General features: G+C 42.6%; 2 protein-coding genes across 3 annotated transcripts in view; one reads left to right on the forward strand and one right to left on the reverse strand.

The window, feature by feature from the left end:
* The window catches only part of LOC126601838 (uncharacterized), an 89,936-nt gene extending 67,645 nt beyond the window's left edge, over nucleotides 1-22,291 (forward strand). The window contains exon 2 of the mRNA XM_050268610.1: nucleotides 22,038-22,291. Within this exon, the coding sequence (XP_050124567.1) occupies nucleotides 22,038-22,259 (222 nt within the window). The 3' untranslated portion in view covers nucleotides 22,260-22,291. The remainder of the gene's footprint in view (nucleotides 1-22,037) is intronic.
* On the reverse strand, nucleotides 717-25,031 carry LOC126601837 (putative methyltransferase At1g22800, mitochondrial). 2 transcript variants are annotated; one of them, XM_050268608.1, is made up of 11 exons: nucleotides 24,693-25,031; nucleotides 24,443-24,523; nucleotides 5,394-5,472; nucleotides 4,877-5,018; nucleotides 4,712-4,781; nucleotides 3,286-3,350; nucleotides 3,099-3,177; nucleotides 2,531-2,618; nucleotides 1,542-1,606; nucleotides 1,338-1,427; nucleotides 717-1,046 (listed from the first exon to the last, which is right to left on the reverse strand). In XM_050268608.1, the coding sequence occupies exons 1-11, from the start codon at nucleotides 24,852-24,854 to the stop codon at nucleotides 933-935; spliced, it is 1,035 nt and encodes a 344-aa protein (XP_050124565.1). In that variant the 5' UTR covers nucleotides 24,855-25,031; the 3' UTR covers nucleotides 717-932. The 2 variants fall into 2 exon arrangements, with proteins under 2 accessions (XP_050124565.1, XP_050124566.1); XM_050268609.1 differs by having other exon boundaries at nucleotides 24,618-24,750.
* Nucleotides 25,032-25,494: the final 463 nt, after the last annotated feature.

Below are 25,494 nucleotides of genomic sequence, written 5' to 3' on the forward strand. Positions count from 1 at the left end.
CATCTAGAACCAAAGGACACCCTGTTTTCCTTGTCAGTTGTCTAAAGAAACATCTTAGTCCAACTACTACACCAAGTTCCGTCCTACCAATGGTCACTGATGATGGGTTATGTCAATTGGAACCTGTTGATATACTGGAACGCCGAATGTACAAGAAGGGAAACTCAGCTGGAGTCCAATTGTTGGTACACTAGAAGGATCATGATGTCAATGCTGCTACTTGGGAAGATTTCGAGGACTTCACTCGTCGATACCCCACTTTTCTTCTTTGAACCTTGTGGACACGGTTTTCTTGAAGGAGGGAGTACTGTTATGGACGGGGATTCTCTCGATCGTCAAGTAATTCAGTTTTCGTAGTGCGCGAACGGTATTAAAGGCATTTGCCTCGGAATATATCGGAGGAAAAAAATATTGATATCAATTTCCTTTCTGTTTTATATCTTCTCCTCCAATCCACCATAACCACCGTCGTCCCCGGTTAAGGTTGAACCGATCACTGGTTGAATCCTATTACATCCCACTGAGTGTCATGTGATCAACTTGAACGGGATAATGGACGGAATAATTTGGGGTAATTAACTAAAAATGATCAAAAACTAAATCTTCATTGCCAAACTAATCATACGTCCTTATCATCATAATTGTCACCCTTACTCACCATTTTTTTTTAAATTAGTTAATTGAGCAATTGAATATAGAGTGATCAGAACAACCAATTTCCAATAATCTGTCATGTAATCACACCACCAATTTTATTTAATTTTTTAGTTGTATTTGTGCAAAAATTTTCTAATAAAAACTAGAAAATTAACAATAAAATAATCGCCAAATATCCTGACTCTCCTGATTGACCAAACCACACATTTCGGTCGTACAATTTTCTTCTCTTACTCGACTTTCATTTGCTTAGAAAACGCGAGCACATAGGGAGATCAAGTCTCACTTCCAAATTGCTTCTGGATGTCCTGAAAAGATACAGTTGCAGATCCCCTCCTCTTTGCCCTCTGCTGAGATGGATGGTCACTCCACCCTGTCATATAAATCACCTGCAAATCCAACAAAACACCGAGCATTCGTTCGATAAGACTAGAGTTTCTGGGTCAGCCTGTTACACGTGTACACGATAAAAGGAGAGCAAGGTGCAGAACGGAGCTTAAACACAGATAGGATTGTGATCAAATGAAGTCTTGGACTAAGATTTCCTAGTAACTTCGTTGATACAGTTTAAGAGACAAGTCCACGGCACAGACAACATATAAAAGGAACACAAACCTACGTTAATCTAGGTTTTAAGTTAACAAATTTCACAACTGTAAGGGAGTTTATCGTATGCTCACCTGGAAGGTTGCTGGGATGGTGCCATCTTCTGCTGCAAACATTGAATCATAAATTGCTGCAGTGGCCAGGGCCGTGTCTCTCTTTAAAATCTGTTTTGAATAATAAGCATAGCACCCCTATCAATCGATTTGATGAAAGTAGACATGATTACTTCATAATGTAAAGAAACAAAGTTATTTATCCCAAAAGTAAATATATCTTACAGTGTTCCTTTGTAGAAGAGCATTCGTTTCACCCATTGCACGCAGATGTTCTATGAGATCCAGAGCTACACCGAATGGAGAGAAAAAAAAAATACTATAAATGACTATGAATTAGGATACATGGATAAAAAGAAGATTGCACGCAGATGTTCTATGAGATCCAGAGCTTCACCGAATGGAGAGAAAAAACAAAGAACTATAAATGACTATGAATTAGGGTACATGGATAAAAAGATGAAATTCATAAATAGAAAATATTGCAAAATAAAGATACTTCCATTCAAAACAGAATAAAATTTGTAGAACCGAGGACTTAATTCAATGCTACCAAAATCAGTCATCTTTTAAACATACCAGGCCATACCCCCGTTGCTGGCCAACCTAAAAAAACTAAATAAAAATAAATAATAAATATAAAAAAAAAAAACAGAAAAAGGAGCTGAAAGCCGGGGATAATTAGAGGTTGACCCCTAGTTCAGATACTTTGTCCAAGTGTTTGCCTTCCAGGCATACTCAATACTTTTTAAAAGTCTGAATGCCAGCAGAAATACTAGGGCCTTCCCTAGACATATGCAAAATAGTACCATGAAAGCCCCCAAAGTTGAAGGATCCCCGAACTGTTTTAAAAGTAGGCACTCTTTTTTATGTATAAAGCGGGTTATAATATTTCATATAGTCCCCTTCAATAGTATTTTTTTTGTATGAGTGTAAATTAGGGCCATATTTTCAATCTCTACACAGGGCACCATAAATCTGGGAACCAACCATGCGCAAGCATCATTTCATTTGTTAAAGACTTTGTGCCCGTAATTATTTTCTCACCCATGCGATCACATGCTATTAAGATTAAAGAAACACAAGATAAACCTAAAATTGAAGGCACGAACATATTAACTGTGACATGGAACATCCAAGGAGCATTAACCATAAAGTCACAAGCAAGAAATTACTACAATCACATGCCCAAACAATAGCCAGGGAATGCTCACCGCTTGGATATCTTACTACAAACTCATCCACATCAACACCTGGAAGGGTAAAGCCTGCCCTGGTCAAGAGATTGCCTGCATCCCGCACCTAAGCTCAAAAGGAAAATGTGTGGGAGGGTTTACATGCTGATTTTTAACCGCACAATGATATAATTTTTCAGGGAACCTAAAATAACAGAACTTGGAAAGAAGGTCTCAAGGCATCCATCCCAAAGTCACTAGGCAATTGGTGGAGAGGCCTATGAACTTATACATTGTTATGCAAGTCTCTGCATTTCCAATGTGGAATTCTATACTCTAATTTTGTGGCCCCTTACGGTTGCCAGTTGAAGAGAACTAACATCTTATATACTGTTATGCAAGGCTTTGAATTTCAAATGTGGGATTCTATATTCTCAATGTGCCCCCTTATGTTTGGTATGTACGTGACAGGAGCCAAACATGCAGATCAATTATATAGGGCAATGAGAGGCACGTGTGGCCATTAGGTCAGACACATGGATTGTCCACGGTTCAAAATTACTCCTTGGATTCATTAGACAACAAAACCAATGCAACAGTTACATACTTGTGCCAAAGGGGATACTCGTGGACTGATGCCTCCTTCACGCTCCATTTGTGCCACGGTGCATGCTATCCTCAGTTCTCTAGTAACCAAAAAAAAGGACAAGTCAATCATCAACATATTAACAAATCAAAGTTTAAACGACTTTCAAGGTTCAATATAACTGACAAGTCAACAAAGAATAAACAACTTTAAGGTTTCTCCACCAAGAATTGCCGCTAAAAATAGGCCATCTGGCTTCAATGCCAATCTGCACTGTCAAACATAAACATTTGTCTTAGATATTTTCATGCAGTTACATTCTGGACTCTGTGATGACAATAATGACAATGATAACCTTCTGGATTATATAACACAGATACAGGAATAGAGAAAAAAAAAAAAAAAAAAAAGCAAAGGTACACAAATGAAAGTCATGAATACATTCGTGGGAATTAACTCCATAAGAGCAACAGCAATCATGTTTTGTCATCAACCAAGAAATCTACAAAGCTACAAGCAGTATAAATCCCTTTAAAAGTAGCTGCTATAACTTTTCAACAAAGTGCTAACAATTATAAAGACTTTATATACGTGTTTTTTCATGAGTTAGGTATTTGATATACTGAGAAATACTGTTTCATGCAAATCATTCAGATTTTTGTTCTCTCGTGTCTCTGTCAATGTACGAGTATGTCTACATTTTCTCAGTGCAGTAATGCGTATTATTCTCCACAAATGCAAGCTTATGTAGTTCTACTTTGAAATTTGCAAGGTTCTGAATTTGATTATTCAATATGATTTAGGAATTTGACCAAAAGCTATTAAATCTTTTGTAAAATAAAAGAAATAAGTATAATTTTCTAAGAGCTTAATTTAAAAACATTTTTATAGTTTTGAAGGTCCGTATATGATGCAGGACAACCTCAATTAAAGGAGGATGTCTGCCTATTTTGATTCTTGTTGAAATTATGAATCGTTGAAGGCACAGCAGAAATCTTAAAGGAAGATAAAGGAAACTTATGAGAAAATGATAGAAACTGCTAGCATCACACCAGTAGGGTTTCTAGGAATCACTCCTAGAAGCCTTAGGCATCACACCTAGGGTTACGTTGCATCACACAAACCTAGAGAAAAGCAAAGCCCAGCACTTTAAATTCAATTGTCCAAAGGCAAACTTGGAAGTGAGAGCTCTTAGGTTCCAAAGGCAAATTTGAACTACATTATTGCTAGCCCATTGTGAGGCTTAGCCCACTCCCCAACCCCTTTAGTGTAGATAATATCATTAGTTCAAAACAAAAAATAAAAAATAAAAATTCGATCGTCCAATCTGTCTCCAGAGAGTCTACAAGGATGTAATTTATAAAGACATAAACCTAATAAAATAGGAAATAAACTAATCCTTAAAGAAAAGGAAATTAAACCTAATCCTTGTAAAATGAAGAACCACAACATAAATATGCATTTTTCAGAGTGCTGTCTATATTACGTAAACAAGCAAGATTTAACAAGTGTTTTGTTATATGCTCTTCCATGAATTCTTTGCATCACCGTCACATGAGTTATAACAGATCCAAATAATAAATTTAACATTGATCTTGAATGTTCAGGCACACAACAATGAAAGAGCAAAATACCTGTATCATTGCTCCTGGAAGATCATTTGTCCAGTGAAGGCCCATGCAACTTAATACCAGATCCACAGAACTTCACACATACATTTAGAGGATATTATATCAAAATTAAAATCCCTCAAGCAGTAAAATTAACCAAAACCAAAGAAATTAAATGTAGAGGGATACCTTTCCTTGACTGGCAAAAACTCTTCGTCACCAACCATAAAGGATGTTTCAATGTTTTCAGTTTGTAACTCACGCTCAGCATTTCTACACAGTTTTGCCATGTCATATGATGCCGACATCATAATGAGCTTTTCAATGGCACCTAGCATTGGAAAAAAAAAAGTGCAGCTAAGTTAGATTGTAATTGAGGAATCACTTTATGCCATCATAACGCGCGCGCGCGGGGGGGGGGGGGGGCGGGGGAGAGAGTTCTTATGGACGCTGCTGGGGTACATCATACATGGTAGGAAATTGGTGATTTGTGAGTCATACCAATTCAAAAACAAAAATACCGCTATTTCCACTTAAACATCACTTACTTCCTCAGTAGCATCATTTGTATGATAATTTTCGTCAATAAGGCTAGAAATAGTCATTTAATCTCAATAACTATGAAAAATTAATTACATGTTGGACAATATGTTAAAGCTAAATACAAAGGATAAAGGAGAAAGGTGTTACAAAGATAATTTCTTACCGCGACCATTTAACAAACGCCTGACAGCTTCCAATTGGCCTCCCAAACATAATGCTGTTGGAAATGTTTTCTTGCAGTCCTTCAATATGATACACATGGAAATTCAAACACAAAAGAGAAGAACGTACTAGCTATATAAAATACCACAACAACAACAACAAAGCCTTTTCCCACTAAGTGGGGTCGGCTATATGAATCCTAGAACGCCATTGCGCTCGGTTTTGTGGCATGTCCTCCGTTAGATCCAAGTACTCTAAGTCTTTTCTTAGGATCTCTTCCAAAGTTTTCCTAGGTCTTCCTCTACCCCTTCGGCCCTGAACCTCTGTCCCGTAGTCACATCTTCGAACCAGAGCGTCAGTAGGCCTTCTTTGCACATGTCCAAACCACCGTAACCGAGTTTCTCTCCTCTTTCCTTCAATTTCGGCTACTCCTACTTTACCTCGGATATCCTCATTCCTAATCTTATCCTTTCTCGTGTGCCCACACATCCAACGAAACATCCTCATGTCCACTACACCTACGTGTTGATGCTTCACCGCCCAACATTCTGTGCCATACAGCATAGCCGGCCTTATTGCCGTCCTATAAAATTTTCCCTTGAGCTTCAGTGGCCTACGACGGTCACACAACACGCCGGATGCACTCTTCCACTTTGTTGATGCACAAAATCAGCGAAGACTTTGGTACAACAGAAAGTGTCAGGTTTTGTGACCTTCGCTTGGTTGCTTGGTTGCTTCAGTCACTAGTGAGGATAAGTACGTAAATGAATAGAGACAGAGAAGCAAACACAGGATGTACGTGGTTCACCCAGATTGGCTACGTCCACGGAGTAGAGGAGTTCTTATTAGTAGTGAAGGGCTTACACAAGTACAAAGGATCAAGCTCTCAATTTAGTGAGTTCTTGTGAATGATTTAACACAAAATGGCATTAGGAAATATTGTGGGGGAATGACCCCTATTTATAGAAAAACTTGTAGCTTTGTCACATTGACATGTGTCATGTTATGATTGGTTCTTGATGTTGACACGTGCTGCGCTCTGATTGGCTTCTAATCTTGACACGTGTCGAGTAGTGATTGGCCTCCTGGTCGGAGGGGAACTCTTCTGGGTCCTTGACAGTATAGCGTTGGCCGGTGCTCGGTAGTTTCGGGATTGGTCAAGTATGGTACAAACAGTGCTCCCCTAAGTTCCCGAGTGAGGGAAACTCCTCGGTTGGGGACTTGCAAGATCCAATCCCTTGAGTAATCACGAAACTTCTAAGTACCGAAGTGTGGTCTGATCTTCATCTGCCCTTCTCTGGAAGTACCTTTCCTCCATCCGGGAATGGTGTATTTAGCTGATGTTGACGCACAAGGTAATGTATCAATTTCACTTGAAGCTTAGTTGTAGTTTCGGGCTTAGTCAAGTGTGATACAAACCCTATAGTAGGAGTCCCCCAAGTCGCCGAGCTAGGAGATCTGCCGAAAGAGGTGACAGACAAGGTAAGCAGTCAAACTTCCAAGTAAGCAACCCAGGATCAGAGGTTTGACGTCGGCTTCCGGTTGATTGTTCTCATTCTCCTTGTCTCTCATTCAACTGCCAGGATAAGGAGAAGCAAATGGATAAGAGATGATATGAGATACTTTTGCTTTTGAAGAAGTAACTTTCCACAGGCTTATTCTTGAACTGTGCTGGAGGGTGTTCTGGTGCCCTTCAGAGTATAAGGCCGACTCAAAAATTTGAGGGTCAAAACAAGTCCATCAAATCTAGAGTACGTTCGACCTTGATGATATGGGATACTTTTGCTGTTGACGGAATAATGAATGTGGTATGGAAAGGTGTCGTGCTGTAGTGATCTGTTTCAGCTCACCGTTGAACCTTCTGCTTCAATCTTTTGCATGGCAGAAGTGGTGTGCAACCTTTGCATTTAAATGGTCCTTCAGAACATTCCTTCATAGTGACTCATCCACGCTTGGCAGCTTCAGTGTAAAGAGCCAATATCTGATCAACTGTCATGAGGTATTTGCCGGTGGAATTCGTGACCTTGACAGCAGTTGAGGATGAGTACTCGAGAGCAATGCTAAGTAAGCAACCAGGCAAAGGCTCCAGGCAGTCAGTTCCAAATTGGAGGTTTGATTTCAGGTTCCGACTGACTGCTCTCTTTCTCCTTGTCCTGCAGGTGTGGACAAGGACAAAGACAAAGACAGGGAGAAAGCATGATATGGGATACTCTTGCTTTCGACCCTGATGATATGAGATACTCTTGTTCTTGGTGTGGCTTATTTGCTGAGGTATTATCGGGGGGAAATAAAGCTGAGTATTTCGAGAGGTTATGTTGAGGGTGCCTTTTCGAATGCGAGAAAGGGTTGAGCATTTTTGCAGGTTTGCCTGTCCGTTGAGGAGGGAGGTCAATGTATATAGGGATATCCCAATAACAAGTAGTAATGCTATTCCTTTACCCTTCTTGGTCAAAGCAATGTAGTGGGAGCTGCCAGCTTCACGTGTTTTAATTTTGTCAGAGCACTTTGAAAAAGTGGTATGTGGTATCTGGAAAGCTGATATTACGTGTGGAGATTACAGACAAGCTTTATCTAAGGAAATCTGGCTCTCGAAGTTCTGAGAGTTGTGCCTCTTCGGTTTTCGAACAAGCAATCCCGTCGAGGATCTGACTCTCGAGATTCGGAAAGCGGTGCTACTCCGGTTTTTGAGAAAGTAATTATGTTGGGAGTCTTTTCTCGAATGTGAGTAAAGGTTGGACGTTCTTGCCAACCTGTCTTGCCGCAAAACACGGAGGTCGACACACATAGGGACTTTCCAGTTGTCAAGCAGTGGTGCTGTTCCTTTACCCTTATGGGTAATAGTAGGGTAGCTGGAACTTCGAAATTCTCGTGCCTAAACTTTGTCAGAAATCTTTGACAAAGTTATATGTGGTACCCGAGGAGTTGATGGTGCATATGGAGAGCGGTGATTGATCAGTAAGATTCACGTGCTTTCTACTTCACCAGAAATCTTCGACAGAGTGCCCGTAATTTCCGCAAAGCTGATTGTGCATGTGACAGGTGCTGACGAGGCTGCAAAAGCAGGTGCTTCTTCGATTTCTGAGATCGGCCCTCGTGGTCTCTGAGCAGCCCAGCTTTTGAGAAAGCAAACGCCTCTTCGATTTCTGAAGCTCCGTCGAGTGCAGATTTTTATAGAGGCTGGCATTAAGTTCCACATCACACTTGAATCTCTACCAGTAGAAGCTAATTTCTTGCACTTCTAAGATCTTGATTTGTCTGACCTCTTCCTTCTTCAACACATTTGAAAATGTCTGGACCCTCCGACCGTCGTTTTGACTTGAACCTTGGAGAAGAGACAGCCACGCCTTCTCCAGACAACATATGGCGCCCATCCTTCATATCCCCTACTGGTCCTCTTACCGTTGGGGATTCTGTGATGAAGAATGATATGACCGCTGCAGTGGTGGCCAGGAACCTTCTCACTCCCAAAGATAATAGACTACTTTCCAAACGGTCTGATGAGTTGGCTGTTAAGGACTCTCTGGCTCTTAGTGTTCAGTGTGCAGGTTCTGTGTCTAATATGGCCCAACGCCTATTTGCTAGAACCCGCCAAGTTGAATCATTGGCTGCTGAAGTGATGAGTCTCAAACAGGAGATTAGAGGGCTCAAGCATGAGAATAAGCAGTTGCACCGGCTCGCCCATGACTATGCTACAAACATGAAGAGGAAGCTTGACCAGATGAAGGAATCTGATGGTAAGGTTTTACTTGATCATCAGCGGTTTGTGGGTTTGTTCCAAAGGCATTTATTGCCTTCGTCCTCTAGGGTTGTACCTGGTAATGAAGCTTCAAATGATGAACCTCCAATGCCTCCTCCTTCTGGGGTTTTGTCAAGTACTGAGGCTCCGGATAACCACCCTCCGGTGCTTTCTCTTTCTGGGGCTCTACCGACTGCTGAGACTTCCCCTAAGCAACCTTTGTGAAGGCTCCCTTTTGTTTGTTTATTTTGACTCATGTATATGTACATATTTGTGGCTTATCGAAAATATTAATAAATAAGCTTTGCTTCATTTCAACATATTGTGTTAAATACACCAAAGCCTTCTTCATAAAGTTCTTTGAATTTTTGCTTTTGTTGAAACCTGTATTGTTGAAGCTTTGTGAGTGAAGCATGTAGTTTGAGGTAGTGTTCCCTTAATTTCCCGAGTGAGGAAAACTTCTCGGTTGGAGACTTGAAAAATCCAAGTCACTGAGTAGTCACGAACTTTTGAGTACCAAGGCGTAGTAGCATATGGTGGGAGTCCCCCAAGTCTCTAGTCGAGGGAGTTGACGAATGAGGTGTCTTGCTAATAGTCCATGTCGTAAGTACCAAAACTTCATTCTTTTGTTTTCTAAGTGGTAGCCCCGGACTTTTTCTTCATAGATTTTGTTGATGAAGGTTGCTAGGCCCGAATAAGTGGAATTGCAGAAGGTGTAACCGTTGGTGCATTAACATCATAATGGAAGCATCACAATGATGGAAGCATCACAATGATGAAAGCATCATAATGATGAAAACACCATAATGATGAAACATCATAATGATGTTTCTTTGGTGGAATTGTTTTTCATTTCCCCTAACAACCGGAATTGTTTTTCAACATAACACCATCATCTGTAGGTCGAATCACAAAGTTGTCTTCATGAAAGTTGTTCTTTAATTCCTTAACTACAACATATCCAAATTGGAGAGCCATCGGAGCAGTACAACTCCAGAAATCCAGGTATGATGAGTGACTGGTTATTATTTTTCTGTCAACCCGTCAGATTTGTTGTGAGCTTCGAAACTCCATTTTCTCTTGTTCAGATCGGTATGCTTTCTTCATTGAAGTTGTTCCTCAGCTTGTGAACTACAACATATCCAAATTTGAGATCCCTCGGAGCTGTATAACTCAAGAAATTCAGGTATGATGAATGACTGGTTATTATTTTTCTGTCAACCCGTCAGATTTGTTGTGAGCTTTGAAACTCTATTTTCTCTTGCTCAGATCAGCATGCTTTCTTCATTGAAGTTGTTCCTCAGCTTGTGAACTACAACATATCCAAATTTGAGATCCCTCGGAGCTGTATAACTCAAGAAACTCAGGTATGATGAATGACTGGTTATTATTTTTCTGTCAACCCGTCAGATTTGTTGTGAGCTTCGAAACTCCATTTTCTCTTGTTCAGATCGGTATGCTTTCTTCATTGAAGTTGTTCCTCAGCTTGTGAACTACAACATATCCAAATTTGAGATCCCTCGGAGCTGTATAACTCAAGAAATTCAGGTATGATGAATGACTGGTTATTATTTGTCTGTCAACCCGTCAGATTTGTTGTGAGCTTCGAAACTCCATTTTCTCTTGTTCAGATCGGTATGCTTTCTTCATTGAAGTTGTTCCTCATCGACTCTTTCATAACATATCAAAAATTCAGGATGAACTAACGGTTAAATATTTCCAGATCTTCGAAACATCACAACAGCTTCGAAATCTGCAAGAAGCCGACTATCATGTTTGGAGCTTCAACACTTTAATTTCCGTCGCTCAAACAGAAATGGTTCCTTCTTGAAAGTTGTTCATATGCTCAAGAACTATAGGGTGTCCAAAATTCAGCTCCATTGGAGAAGAGCAGAGGTTGCAGAAATTTGATAGATGAAAGGAGGCGGAAGAGGGAGAGAGAGAAAAAGTCTCTTGGGTTGGATTTCTATTTTGGGGCAGATTCCAATTTTTGTAGCACCTTCATTATTGATGAATTGCTTGTACTTTTGTCCATTATGAAATTTGGGACTTTGGCTTGTTGTTGGATCTATTATAATATGTTTGGGAACATATATAAGTGAATAAATAAGAAGGAAAATTTTGGGCCCTTGTGGGTGTAAAACAAAAAATGTTTATGTTTACCCAAGTGTTTTTGTACAAGTTCAAGGGCATCTTGGGTTTTGTGAACAAAATTTGTTTATTTGGAGCAAGGTTTTGTGTTGAAGCTTTGTAGGTGAAGCTTTGGTGTTGAACCTTTGTGGGTGAAGCTTGTTGGGTGAAGCTTTTTAGGTGAAGTTTTGTGGGTGAAGCTTTTTAGGTGAAGCTTTTCGGGTGAAGCTTTTTGGGTGAAACTTTTTAGGTGAAGCTTTTCGGGTGAAGCTTTTTGGGTGAAGCTTTTTTAGGTGAAGCTTTGATGGTGAAGCTTTTTGGGTGAAGCTTTTTAGGTGAAGCTTTGATAGTGAAGCTTTTTGGGTGAAGCTTTTTTAGGTGAAGCTTTGATGGTGAAGCTTTTTTGGGTGAAGCTTTTTAGGTGAAGCTTTTTGGGTGAAGCTTTTTAGGTGAAGCTTTGGAGGTGAAGCTTTTCGGGTGAAGCTTTTTGGATGAAGCTGTTTTTTTTTTTTTTTTTTTTTTTTTTTTTTTTTTTTTTTTTGGCGCTTGACACGGTCTTCATTTGCTTGTTTTGTAGTGACTGTGGAAGACGGATTGCTTTCTGATTGAGAAGGGTTCCGGCATCGCTTGCTATGAATGTAAAAGAGTGAGGGCTGAGTTGGCTAAATTACCTCTTTATTGAATTCATTGCCAAATGGCCTTCATTACATAGGATGCCAAACGGCTATAGCTCAACACTTGTACATCGTGAGTCTATTTGTAGTAGTACTTCAAGTGATCAGCGTTCCATGGATGGCCAAGGGTCTTGCCATCGGAGCTTCTAAGTGTGTAAGAGCCAGGGCGACTGATGCCAATGACTTCATACGGTCCATCCCAGTTTGGACTAAGTGTGCCTTCACTCGGGACTCTGTCGCAGAGTAATCTTTTCTTTAAGACCCAGTCTCCTATTTTGAAAGAACGAGGCTTGACCCTAGAGTCATAATAGTTGGAGATGCGCTGCTTGTAGGCGACATTCCTCAAGTGAGCTTGGTTTCTGTGTTCCTCGACTAAATCCAAGTTGAGGGTGAGTTGTTTGTCATTTTCACTTTGAATGTAGTTCTGGACTCGGAATGTTGCTTGCTCGAGCTCAACAGGGACAACCGCCTCTGTGCCAAAGGCAAGTGAGAATGGAGTTTCTCCTGTTGAAGTCCGATATGAAGTGCGATATGACCAAAGAACTTGGGGTACAAATTCTGGCCAACAGCCTTTAGCTTTGTCCAAGCTGGTTTTCAAAGTGCGCTTGATTATTTTGTTGATGGCCTCAACTTGTCCATTAGACTGGGGATGAGCTGGAGAGGCAAAGCATAAGTTGATGTTGAACTTAGAGCAGAACAACCTGAACTTCTTGTTGTCGAACTGTCGCCCATTGTCAGTGACTATCGCATTGGGAATGCCGAATCTACAAAGGATGTTCTTCCACACGAAGTCTTCTATCTTTGCCTCAGTAATGGTTGCCAAGGGTTCTACTTCGGCCCACTTTGTGAAGTAGTCCACTGCAACGACTGCGTAACAGACTTTGCCCTTCCCTGCCGGCATTGGGCCGATCAAATCAAGTCCCCACTGGGCGAAGGGCCAAGGGCTGATCATAGGAGTAAGAGGCTCTGGAGGGGAATGAGGAATAGCCGCATATCGTTGACATTTGTCACATGAGCGGGATACTTTGATGGCATCCTGGTGGAGTGTTGGCCAGTAATATCCTTGGCGAAAAGTCTTGTGTGCTAGGGACCGAGATCCAGCATGATCTCCACAGACTCCCTCATGTATTTCCCGAAGGACGATTTCCGCCTCGGCAGGCGTAAGACACCTTAAGTATGGCAGGCTAAAACCTCGCTTATAGAGTTGATCATTGATGATCAGGTAGCGGGTAGACTTGTATCGAATTTGCTTAGCCTGGACTTTATCATTTGGGAGGGTGCCATGAGCAAGGAAATTATAGATCGGGGTGATCCAACTATCCCCCTGTTGTAAGTTGCATACTTCTGCGGCCATGGTGCTTGGTGTTGCCAACAGTTCGACATGAATTTTTCTTCCAATCTTGTCTTCCACAGCCGAGGCGAGGCGAGCCAGGGCGTCTGCATGACTGTTTGCCGCTCGAGGAACTTAGGTGATCTGGTAGTGGAAGTGCTTGAGCAAAAGTTGTGTTTGCGCAAGATATGCTGCCATGGAGCTGTCCTTAGCATCAAAGTTGTTGGTAACTTGGTTGACCACCAATTGGGAGTCACTGAAAATATCAATTTGTTTAACCCCGAGGTGTTTGGCCAAACGTAATCCTGCTAGAAGGGCTTCATACTCGGCCTCATTATTTGATGCCTTGAATTTGAAACGAAGAGCATACTCCATTGCTACTTTGTCGGGTGTAGTCAAGACTAGTCCCGCTCCACAGCCCTGTTGGTTGGATGAGCCATCAACATACAGACTCCATGCTGGGGTTGTTGGTTCTATCTTCTGAGCTTCCGGGGGTAATGAAGCCACTGCTTCAGGTGTAGAAGCAATGTCAACCGGATATGTGAAGTCGGCAATGAAGTCTGCCACTGCTTGGCCCTTCTCAGCTGGCTTTGGTTGGTAGGAGATGTCAAACTCACCCAACGCTATTGCCCATTTGATCATTCGCCCTGAAGTGTCAGGACTTTGGAGTATCTGTCGAAGAGGATAATTGGTAAGCACGGTGATGGAGTGCGCTTGGAAGTAAGGGCGGAGTTTTCGAGCAGACATGACCAATGCCAGAGCCAATTTCTCAATGTTAGAGTACCGTGTCTCCGCATCTTGTAAGGCTTTGCTAGCGTAGTAGACAGGTCGCTCAATATTCCCATCCTTTCGAATGAGAACGGAACTTACGGCTGAAGCTGATACCGATAGGTAGATAATGAGAATGTCTCCTACCTCGGGCTTGGAGAGTAGAGGGGCTTTACTCATGTACTCCTTGAGGTTTTTGAATGCCTCGGCACATTCATCAGTCCATGTAATGTACTTCCTACTTCCCTTAAGTGCTTTAAAAAAGGGAGCACATTTGTCTGTGGCCTTAGAAATGAACCTGGTTAAGGCTGCCACCTTGCCAGTAAGGCTCTGGATGTCCTTTGAAGTTACCGGTTCCTTCATGTCGAGGATTGCTTTGATCTTCTCGGGATTAGCTTCAATGCCTCGTTGGCTAATCATGAAACCTAAGAATTTGCCAGAGCCTACGCCGAAGGCACATTTGTTGGGGTTTAACCTCATTCGATACCTCTTCAAAATAGTGAAAGTTTCAGATAGGTTGGTGATGTGTTGGTCAGCATGTTTGCTCTTGACTAACATATCATCAACGTAAACTTCCATGCTCTTCCCAATCTGCTCGGCGAACATTGAGTTGACTAGTCTCTGATAAGTCGCTCCTGCATTCTTTAGGCCGAAAGGCATGACTTTATAGCAGTATAGTCCTCTGTCGGTAGTGAAGGCTGTGTGTTCTTGATCCGAAGGGTTCATGAGGATTTGGTTGTATCCTGAGTAAGCATCCATGAAGCTCAGGAGTTCACACCCGGCCGTAGAGTCTATAAGTCTGTCAATAAGAGGAAGAGGGAAGCTATCTTTCGGACACCCTTTGTTTAGGTCGGTGTAGTCAACACACATTCTCCACAAGACCTTTTGAAGCAAAAGACTTTCTTTGGTCGGATTTTTCTTAACAAGGACCACATTTGCTACCCATGTCGGGTAATTGACTTCGCGGACAAAGCCTATGCCTTTGAGTTTTTCAACTTCTGCTTTCATTGCCTCGTATCGTTCAGCGTCATAAGATCTTCGCTTCTGTCTCACCGGCTTGATCTTGGGGTCAATACTCAAACGATGACAGATGACATCGGGAGAGATGCCTGGCATGTCCTCGTATGACCAGGCGAAGACTTCAGTGTTCTCTTTCAAAAAAGATATCAATGCTAACCGAAGGGGTGGTGACAATGTGGTGCCAATCTTCACCATGCGATCTGGATAATCTCTTGAGATAGGTACCTTCTCCAACTCTTCAGCAGGTTGGGCTTGCTGGGTGAAAGAGTCATCTCGAGGATCATCGGGTTGATTGTTGCTATCAGGAAGATCCAAGTTCGCTTCATCTAGGCTGGTCTTTGTGACTTGGTCATGTACAGACAGGGTTTCCTTGGGTCCGGGCAAGTGTTGTTGCTTAACTGAAGTGTTGTAACATGATCGTGCACTAAGCTGATCTCCTCTGATGTAGCCGTTGCCATGGGGGGTTGGAAATTTCATCAACAGCATATGCGTGGATACCATAGCCTTGAGATCATTGATGCCTGTGCGCCCAAAGATGACATTGTATGCCGTTGGGCAGTCAACCACTAGGAAGTTAGTGGTAATGGTAGCCGTGTAAGGGCCTGTACCAATAGTAAAGGGTAAATGTATGCTCCCTAAGGGTTGCACGATATCACCGGAGAAGCTTATCAGAGGAGAAATCGAGCGATCGAGCAAGTGTTCAGCTACACTGAGTGCCCTGAAAGCTTCGGCAAACATGATATTGACCGAAGCCCCTGTGTCTACGAGGATTCGTCGAACATCAAAGTTGGCTATGTGAGCCTCCACGATCAATGGGTCGTTATGAGGGTAGATGATGCCTCTTTCTTCCTCAGGGTAGAAACATATCGGATCCCAGTTAGGTTTTTGATACTTCCCTCCCCTGATGTCTTCCACGTGAAACACTTGGTGACCAGGCCTCAGACTTCGTTCACTGTTTTTCATGGCCCTATTGGAAGATTCAGATATGGGTGTGCCGCCGCTTATGGAATATATGACATTCACCTGGCGTTGGTTACGGTTATCCCTTTGAGGGTGAAGAAGGAATTGATCAATTTTTCCTTCTCGTGCCAAAGCTTCAATACGATCACGGAGGATGATACATTTCTCGCTATCATGGCCGTTATGCTCATGGTAGCAACAAAACGTGCCCGCGTTATTCGGGGGCGTGTAATCTGGGTGCCTCGGCTTTGGTTTTGGTATCAGGTGAGCTATGCTGGGGTAAATGGCCGCGCATGTGGCATTCAAGGGCGTGTATGTCTCATACCTTGGGGTAGGGGGTATCTTGACGCGGGTTTGACCCACTGCATTGACTGCCTGGGGGCGAGCGTTATTGTGGCGATACCCTTGGTTATCGGGATAGTGTCCCTTACTCTTTTTACTGAAAGGAGAGTGGTGAGGATGGAAATCCTTCCTCTTGCCTTGAAATTGATATGTCTGTTGATTCGGTGAAGCATTATGCAAGGCATGGGGAGGTGCCACTGCTGTTTGGAAAGTCGAGGTCTTCTCATTTAGGTGAGTCTGGCTTCCACCTCCCACTTGTTGATAAATGATGGTTGTAGGGGGCTTCTCCTGATATGTCTTTGCCTCGGCGGAGGCATGGTTATAAGCCTGCGCCATCACCTCAGAGTAAGTCTTCCAAGTATTGGCATTGATCATGTATTTAAAGAAACAATCACGTAGGCCTGCCGTGAAGGCTTTGAGGGCAGTCTTGTCGTCTGCCTCGGCACACCGGGAGTATTCATGGCTGAAGCGGCCAGCATACATACGTAATGACTCGTCTGGCTTCTGGCGGATAGTGTACAAGTCATCTGCAGAGTGCAAGCGATCGGTTTGGAAAATGTGTTGGGAAACAAATAGTTTCCTCAATTCCTCAAATGAGTCTACCGTCTCGGGTGTAAGACGACAATACCAATTTAGAGCTCCACTAGAGAGGGTGGAGGGGAAGAGAAGACATCGCTCTTCGTCGGTGTGCATCCGGTATGCCATGGTGGACTCAAAGAGGTTAAGGTGCTCAATCGGGTCCTCTTTTCCAGTATAAAGTTGCAAGCCAAGCTTTTGCTTTGTCTTTGCTTGAAGGGGGGTGTTGAGGATCCTCCTTGTAAGAGGGCCAGGCCTGGGTTGGTTCCAGTCAGGTATTTCAGCCTGACGTTCAGCCTTCAACTTGTTTACTTCCTCAAGAAGTTGTAGGACAAGGGGGTCCTGAGCGGAGTTATGTGTCACTGGAGCTTTCTTTCGTAAATCTCCATCTCCTCTTGGAATTAGGAAGGTTTGATCAAGGGCATGTGATTTTTCCCTGGACTCGCTGTACTGGCTTCCAGGGTATGTCTGTCGGAACACCTCTGAGTCCCCTGTACCCTCATGTCTCTCTGGGACTTGTTGCCCCTTCCCCAAATTGGTGGCCGGCTTGGGCCGTGGCAGGGGACCGAGTCTCTCAGAAATCCTTGGGTCATTAATCTTTGAGCTTATATGGATGGAATTCTCTCGACGTTGCTTCAGGAAATCCCGACAATCGCGAAAGACGGCTTTCGATCCTTCTGCCCCTTCAGTAAAGAGGTGTCTCCCTCCACTTCTCATGGTTCGGGTCGAAGCAACTGGGTTAAGAGAAGCCTCATGTTGATTATCAAGTCGAGGGGTAATCTGTTCCCTATCAGGGATATCTATGTCGAATGCATGTGACCCTCCATGTTGGAGGGCACCCAGTTGATGGTTGACCTCCACGGGGGCAACAAGCTCGCGTGTCTGAGCTTGCCTAGCTTCGTGGAGTGTCTCGAAGAGCTTCTCATATTGCTCCTGGAGGACCTCATTCCTTATTGCTATCTTGTTGTTCTGAGCTTCCAACTCATCGACTTTAGCTTGAAGAAGAACTCGTTTTCCTTCCTTCTTTCGTTGTTTCGCACTATGTGCAAGGGGGGTGTCATTCTGTGTGCTGTGGCTTCCTTCGCTTCCCATGTTGGAGAGGGATGCCTGGTCAAAAGAAAGTGTACGAATGATAGAAACCAGCTTGACACAGCTGAAGAGAGTAGGAATAAGTGTCGCTTCCCACAGACGGCGCCAAATGTTGATGCACAAAATCAGCGAAGACTTTGGTACAACAGAAAGTGTCAGGTTTTGTGACCTTCGCTTGGTTGCTTGGTTGCTTCAGTCACTAGTGAGGATAAGTACGTAAATGAATAGAGACAGAGAAGCAAACACAGGATGTACGTGGTTCACCCAGATTGGCTACGTCCACGGAGTAGAGGAGTTCTTATTAGTAGTGAAGGGCTTACACAAGTACAAAGGATCAAGCTCTCAATTTAGTGAGTTCTTGTGAATGATTTAACACAAAATGGCATTAGGAAATATTGTGGGGGAATGACCCCTATTTATAGAAAAACTTGTAGCTTTGTCACATTGACATGTGTCATGTTATGATTGGTTCTTGATGTTGACACGTGCTGCGCTCTGATTGGCTTCTAATCTTGACACGTGTCGAGTAGTGATTGGCCTCCTGGTCGGAGGGGAACTCTTCTGGGTCCTTGACAGTATAGCGTTGGCCGGTGCTCGGTAGTTTCGGGATTGGTCAAGTATGGTACAAACACACTTCATCCATCCAGCTTGTATTCTATGGGTGAGATCTCCATCAAATTCTCCGTTCTTTTGCAAGATAGATCCTAGGTAGCGAAAACGGTCGCTCTTTGGTATTTCCTGATCTCCGATCCTCACCCCCAACTCATTTTGGCCTCCGTTTGCACTGAACTTGCACTCCATATATTCTGTCTTTGATCGGCTTAGGCGAAGACCTTTAGATTCCAACACTTCTCTCCAAAGGTTAAGCTTCGCGTTTACCCCTTCCTGCGTTTCATCTATCAACACTATATCGTTTGCGAAAAGCATACACCAAAGAATATCATCTTAAATATTAAGTTTGTGATCTTCGCTAGATTGCTTCGGTCATTAGTGTGGATAAGTATGTAAAATGGATAGAGACCGGAAGCAAACACAAGATGTACGTGGTTCACCCAGATTAGCTACGTCCACGGAGTAAAGGAGTTCTCATTAATTGTGAAGGGTTTACACAGTACATAGGTTCAAGCTCTCCTTTAGTGAGTACAAGTGAATGATTTAGTACAAATGACATTAGAAAATATTGTGGGAGAATGATCTCGTAATCACGAAACTTTTAAGTACCGAAGTGTGGTATCGTCTTCACTTGCCTTATCTGTCTCATAGGTAGATGTGGCATCTTCTTTGAAAGTACTCTTCCTCCCTCCAGGGGTGGTATCTTTAACTGGTGGAGATGCACAAGGTAATGTATCAATTTCACTTGACGCTTACTTGTAGTTTCAGGCTTGGTCAAGCGCGATACAAACCATGTAGTAGGAGTCCCCCAAGTCGTCGAGCTAGGGGATCTGCTGAAAGAGGTGACAGACAAGGTAAGCAATCAGAGCTCCAAGCAATCAGTCCCAGATCAGAAGTTTGATTTCGAGTTCCGGCTGATTGTTATCCTTCTCCTTATCTTGCAGGCAGCATGAAGGATAAAGAGAAGAAAAGGAGAAAAGGAGATATGAGATACTTTTGCTTTGAATAAGTAACTTTCCACAGGCTTATTCTTGAACTGGGCTAGAGGGTTTTCTGGTTTCCGCCAAAGTATAAGGCCGACTGAAGAATTTAAGGGTCAAAACAAGTCCATCAAATCTAGAGTACGTTCAACCCTGCTGATATGGGATACTTTTGCTGTTGACAAAGTAGTGGATGTATCGGCACGCGTTCTGTTGCGCTTGTTTCCACATGCTTCCTTGTATCCTTCTCACTTACCCTATTTGTTCCTCAGGCAGATGTGGTATCTTCTCGGGAAGCATAAGATGTTGAAGATGAGTACTCGAGAGCAATGCCAGGTAAGTAATCAGGTAAAGGGTTTCAGGCAATCAGTTCCGGACTGGAAGCTTGATTCCAAGTGCTGACTAATTGCTCTTTTTCTCCTTGTCTTGCAGGTAAGAACAAGGCCAAAGGAAAAGATAGGGAAAAAGCATGATATGGGATACTCTTGCTTTTAACCCTGACGATATGAGATATTCTTGCTCTTGTGTAGCTTGTTTGCAGAGGTATTCTCGGGGGGAAAGAAAGCTGAGTATTTCGAGAGGCTTCGTTGGGAGTGCCCACTCAGATTTGAGGAAGGGTTGAGCATTTTTGCAGGTCTGCCTGTCCGTTGAGGATGGAGGTCGACATATATAGGAGTCTCCCTAACAACAAGGAGTAATGTTATTCCTTTACCCTACTTGGTCATAGCACAGTAGTGGGAGCTGCCAGCTTCACGTGTTTTAACTCTGTCAGAGCACTTTGAAAAAATGGTTTGTGGTATCTGGAAAGCTGATGCTACGTGTGAAGATTACAGACAAGCTTTATCCAAGGAGATCTGGCTCTCGAAGTTGAGAAAGCGGTGTGAGGATTACAGACAAGCTTTATCTAAGGGGCTCTCGAAGTTGAAAAAGCAGTGCCTCTTCGGTTTTCGAACAAGCAATCCTGTCGGGGATCTGTCTCTCGAGATTCGGAGAACGGTGCCTCTTCGATTTTTGAGAAAGCAATCCTGCTAGGAGTCTGGCTCTCGAGATTCGGAGAGCGGTGTCTCATCGCTCTTTGAGAAAGTAATCATGTTGGGAGTCTGGCTCTCGAGATTCGGAGGACGGTGCCTCTTCGATCTTGAAGCAAGCAATCTTGTTAGGAGTGTTTTCTCGAATGTGAGTAAAGGTTAGGCCTGTTTGCTAGTCTACCTTGCCACGAAGCACAGAGGTTGACACACATGGACTTTCCAATTATCCAGCAGTGGTCCTGTTCCTTTACCCTTGTGGGTAATAATATGGTAGCTTGACCTTCAAAATTTATGTGTCTAAACTTTGTTAGTGATGTTTCTTTGCTATTCTTTTACCCTTCTTGGTCATAGCGATGTAATGGGAGCTACAAGCTTCACGTGTCTAAACTTTGTCAGAGATTTTTGACAAAGTTATCTGTGGTACCCGTGAGCTGATGTTGCGTGTGGAAAGTGGATGATTGAACAGTAACATTCACGTGCTTTCTACTTCACCAGAAATCTTCGACAGAATGCCCGTAATTTCCGCAAAGTTGAGTGTGCATGTGACAGGTGCTGACAAGGCTGAAAAAGCAGGTGTCTCTTTGATTTCTGAGATCGGCCCTCGTGGTCTCTGAGCAGCCCAGCTTTTGAGAAAGCAAGCGCCTCTTCGATTTCTGCGATCGACCTTCGTGGTCTTTGAGCAGCCCAACTTTTGAGAAAGCAAACGCCTCTTCGATTCCTGAGATCGGCCCTCGTGGTCTCTGAGCAGCCCAGCTTTTGAGAAAGCAAACGCCTTTTCGATTTCTGAGCAGGCGCCTCTTCGATTTCTGAAGCTCCATCGAGTGCATATTTTTATAGAGGCTGGTATTAAGTTCCAAAGCACACTTGAATCTCCACCAGTAGAAGCTCCCTTCTTGCATTTCTAAGATCTTGATTTGTCCGACCTTTTCTCTCTTCAACACCTTTGAAAATGTCTAGCCCCTCCGACCATCGTTTTGACTTAGACCTTGTTGAAGAGGCAGCCACGCCTTCTCCAGACAACATATGGCGCCCATCCTTCTTATCCCCTACTGGTCCTCTTACCGTTGGGGATTCTGTGATGAAGAATGATATGACCGCTGCGGTGGTGGCCAGGAACCTTCTCTCCCAAAGATAATAGACTACTTTCCAAACGATCTGATGAGTTGGCTGTTAAGGATTCTCTGGCTCTCAGTGTTCAGTGTGCAGGTTCTGTGTCTAATATGGCCCAACGCCTATTTGCTCGAACCCGTCAAGTTGAATCATTGGCGGCTGAAGTGATGAGTCTCAAACAGGAGATTAGAGGGCTCAAGCATGAGAATAAACAATTGCACCGGCTCGCACATGACTATGCTACAAACATGAAGAGGAAGCTTGACCAGATGAAGGAATCTGATGGTTAGATTTTACATGATCATCAGAGGTTTGTGGGTTTGTTCCAAAGGCATTTATTGCCTTCGTCTTCTGGGGCTGTACCGCGTAATGAAGCTCCAAATGATCAACCTCTGATGCCTCCTCCTTCTAGGGTGTTGTCCAGTACTGAGGCTCCGAATGATCCCCCTCCGGTGCCTTCTCTTTCTGGGGCTCTACCGACTGCTGAGACTTCTCCTAAGCAACCTTTGTGAAGGCTCCCTCTTGTTTGTTTATTTTGACTCATGTATATGTACATATTTGTACCTTATTGGAGATATCAATAAATAAGCTTTGTTTCATTTCAACGTATTGTGTTAAATACACCAAAGCCTTCTTCACTAAGTTCTTTGAATTTTTCTTTTGTTGAAGCTTGTATGTTGAAGCTTTGTGAGTGGAGCATGTAGGTTGAGGTAGTGTTCCCTTAATTTCCCGAGTGGGGAAAACTTCTCGATTGGAGACATGAAAAATCCAAGTCACTGAGTGGGGTCGGCTATATGAATCTTAGAACACCATTGTGCTCGATCCTGTGTCATGTCCTCCGTTAAATCCAAGTACTCTAAGTCTTTTCTTAGAGTCTCTTCCAAAGTTTTCCTAGGTCTTCCTCTACCCCTTCGGCCCTGAACCTCTGTCCCGTAGTCGCATCTTCTAACCGGAGCGTCAGTAGGCCTTCTTTGCACATGTCCAAACCACCGTAACCGATTTTCTCTCAGCTTTCCTTCAATTTCGGCTACTCCTACTTTACCTCGGATATCCTCATTCCTAATCTTATCCTTTCTCGTGTGCCCACACATCCAACGAAGCATCCTCATCTCCGCTACACCCACTTTGTGTACGTGTTGATACTTCACCGCCCAACATTCTGTGCCATACAGCATCGCCAGCCTTATTGCAGTCCTATAAAATTTTCCCTTAAGCTTCAGTGGCATACGACGATCACACAACACGCCGGATGCACTCTTCCACTTCATCCATCCAGCTTGTATTCTATGGTTGAGATCTCCATCTAATTCTCCGTTCTTTTGCAAGATAGATCCTAGGTAGCGAAAACGGTCGCTCTTTGGTATTCCCTGATCTCCGATCCTCACCCCTAACTCATTTTGGCCTCCATTTGCACTGAACTTGCACTCCATATATTCTGTCTTTGATCGGCTTAGGCGAAGACTTTTAGATTCCAACACTTCTCTCCAAAGGTTAAGCTTCGCATTTACCCCTTCCTGAGTTTCATCTATCAACACTATATCGTCTGCGAAAAGCATACACCAAGGAATATCATCTTGAATATGTCCTGTTAACTCCTCCATTACCAACGCAAAAAGGTAAGGACTTAAGGATGAGCCTTGATGTAATCCTACAGTTATGGGGAAGCTTTCGGTTTGTCCTTCATGAGTTCTTACGGCAGTCTTTGCTCCTTCATACATATCCTTTATAGCTTGGATATATGCTACTCGTACTCCTTTCTTCTCTAAAATCCTCCAAAGAATGTCTCTTGGGACCCTATCATACGCTTTTTCCAAATCTATAAAGACCATGTGTAAATCCTTTTTCCCATCTCTATATCTGTCCATCAATCTTCGTGAGAGATAGATTGCCTCCATGGTTGAGCGCCCTGGCATGAACCCGAATTGGTTGTCCGAAACCCGTGTCTCTTGCCTCAATCTATGCTCAATGACTCTATCCCAGAGCTTCATTGTATGACTCATTAGCTGTATAAAATACCCAATGAAATATTTTTCTTTGAATGAGCACCATAGACTGAAACATCAAATATAGACTTGCAGAAAGATGTACACATTCCTCACTCTACAGCCTAGAATTAAACACTAACTATTGCATTACCCTAAAAGTAATGTCGTTAAACGTCATAATTTATGAACTTAGATGAATCAAGTGTTGCAAGGTTTCCCCAAGAAGGTTACCAGACGTTACAGTTACTTAAATTCATCAGATGCTGGTGGAACAATAGAACTTGAAAAGGTTTGTAAGTAAGAACACAAGAAAATAGGGTTAAGTTTTCTACTTAGGAAAGAAAATGGAGTGCATCATCCAACTATATCAGCCGAAACATTCGAAAGGATATAGCTACTCAAGGAAAGGGGATTCTATAAATCACCAGAGTCCTAGGAAAACTACAGAGAACAGCATGCTGACGTATCACGTTCACCGGCTATAAAATAGCTCAAGATATGCAATTTTATATACCATACGGGGAAGTAATTTGTTTGATAATATACTTGAATCGTCCCGAGTGGTGTTCTTACCATCAGAAACAGTGATGAAGCCAACAAATTCTAGTAACAAAACTATCTGTTCTGATAATAATTCATTCCTTTAAGTAAAACTAAAGGTTCTAAACCAAAAATAAAATGAAAATAAAAAAGAAACTGGGCTTTTTTACCTCCAAGCGATCTAATAGATTCTCAGCAACAGTGTCAACAAAAGAATCCTTGGAACGCATCAACCAAGCAGCTCGATCAAGCTGCACACAAATAACAATTTTTATTATTATTTTGATTTCTGAAAGAAAAAAAACATGAAATTTAATTTGTCGAATAATTTATCAGAATGCCCACCTCTCAACCCAATTGGCAATTGCTAAAGTGAGATGCTTTTACTGAAATTTGTGGGGGGAAAGAGGAAATTAGAACCTGTTTGCGTCTGAAGTGGCGATCAAAGACCTTGATCCTGGAGTTTTGAACCCCATCAATGTTGTTGGTGTGGGTACAGAGAGCATTTGAGAAGAAGAAAAGTGACTGCGGAGCTTCTCTTCTTGTCCTCCATAGCGAGCACCTCCGGTACAAGGCTCTCATTGTTCGCACTCCACTCGACCTTTTTGTTTTTCTCAAATGCAATGTTCGTTTATTCCTGAATCACCCAAGTGCCAATTTCCCCCTCAACTTTTTTTGTTCAGCCAGTTTGCCCTGATGAGTTGTTTTTCTATGCCTTGCTGTGCAAAGGACTTCAATTGTTTATTTTATGTTAAGTGATAATCACAAACTGATCGAATCTTGGCTCAACTCAGTTTGCAATTTTAATATAGGATTTGGATCCTCCCTGAGGTGGTTGGTTGGGATCCTCTTGACCGGTGTCTGTGAACCGTTGGATTTTTATCCAACAACTACAATTTAGAAGACTTCGGGGGTGTATTCAATTGGGATTTTAAGGGATTTTAATTCTTTTAATGAATCTAGGGGTATTCAATCAGGATTTTAAGGGATTCTCTGAAATTCTAGGTGTATTCAATTAGAATTTTAAAATAGTTTATTAAAATCCTTAGAAATCCAGGTGTATTCAATTAAGATTTTAAAGAAGTTTATAACATTCCAGGTGTATTCAATTAGAAATTGATTTTAAAGAATTTGAGAAAGTTGAGGAATTAGAGGGAATTGGAGAGATTTTAGAAGTGTATTTTAAGTATCCACAAATCTCACCTCTTCCCATGAGATTTCG

The sequence above is a fragment of the Malus sylvestris genome, chromosome 15 (genome assembly GCF_916048215.2).
Source record: "Malus sylvestris chromosome 15, drMalSylv7.2, whole genome shotgun sequence".
NCBI classification, from domain to species: Eukaryota; Viridiplantae; Streptophyta; class Magnoliopsida; order Rosales; family Rosaceae; genus Malus; species Malus sylvestris.

Coding starts and splice junctions, on each gene's coding strand:
- LOC126601837 (XM_050268608.1), bottom strand. CDS start 24,854: ATGAGAGCCTTGTACCGGAGGTGCTCGCTATGGAGGACAAGAAGAGAA. Junction 5,019..5,393: donor GCGTTTGTTAAATGGTCGCG/GTAAGAAATTAT, acceptor TTCCAATGCTAG/GTGCCATTGAAAAGCTCATT. Junction 1,607..2,530: donor TGTAGTAAGATATCCAAGCG/GTGAGCATTCCC, acceptor CATTCGGTGTAG/CTCTGGATCTCATAGAACAT.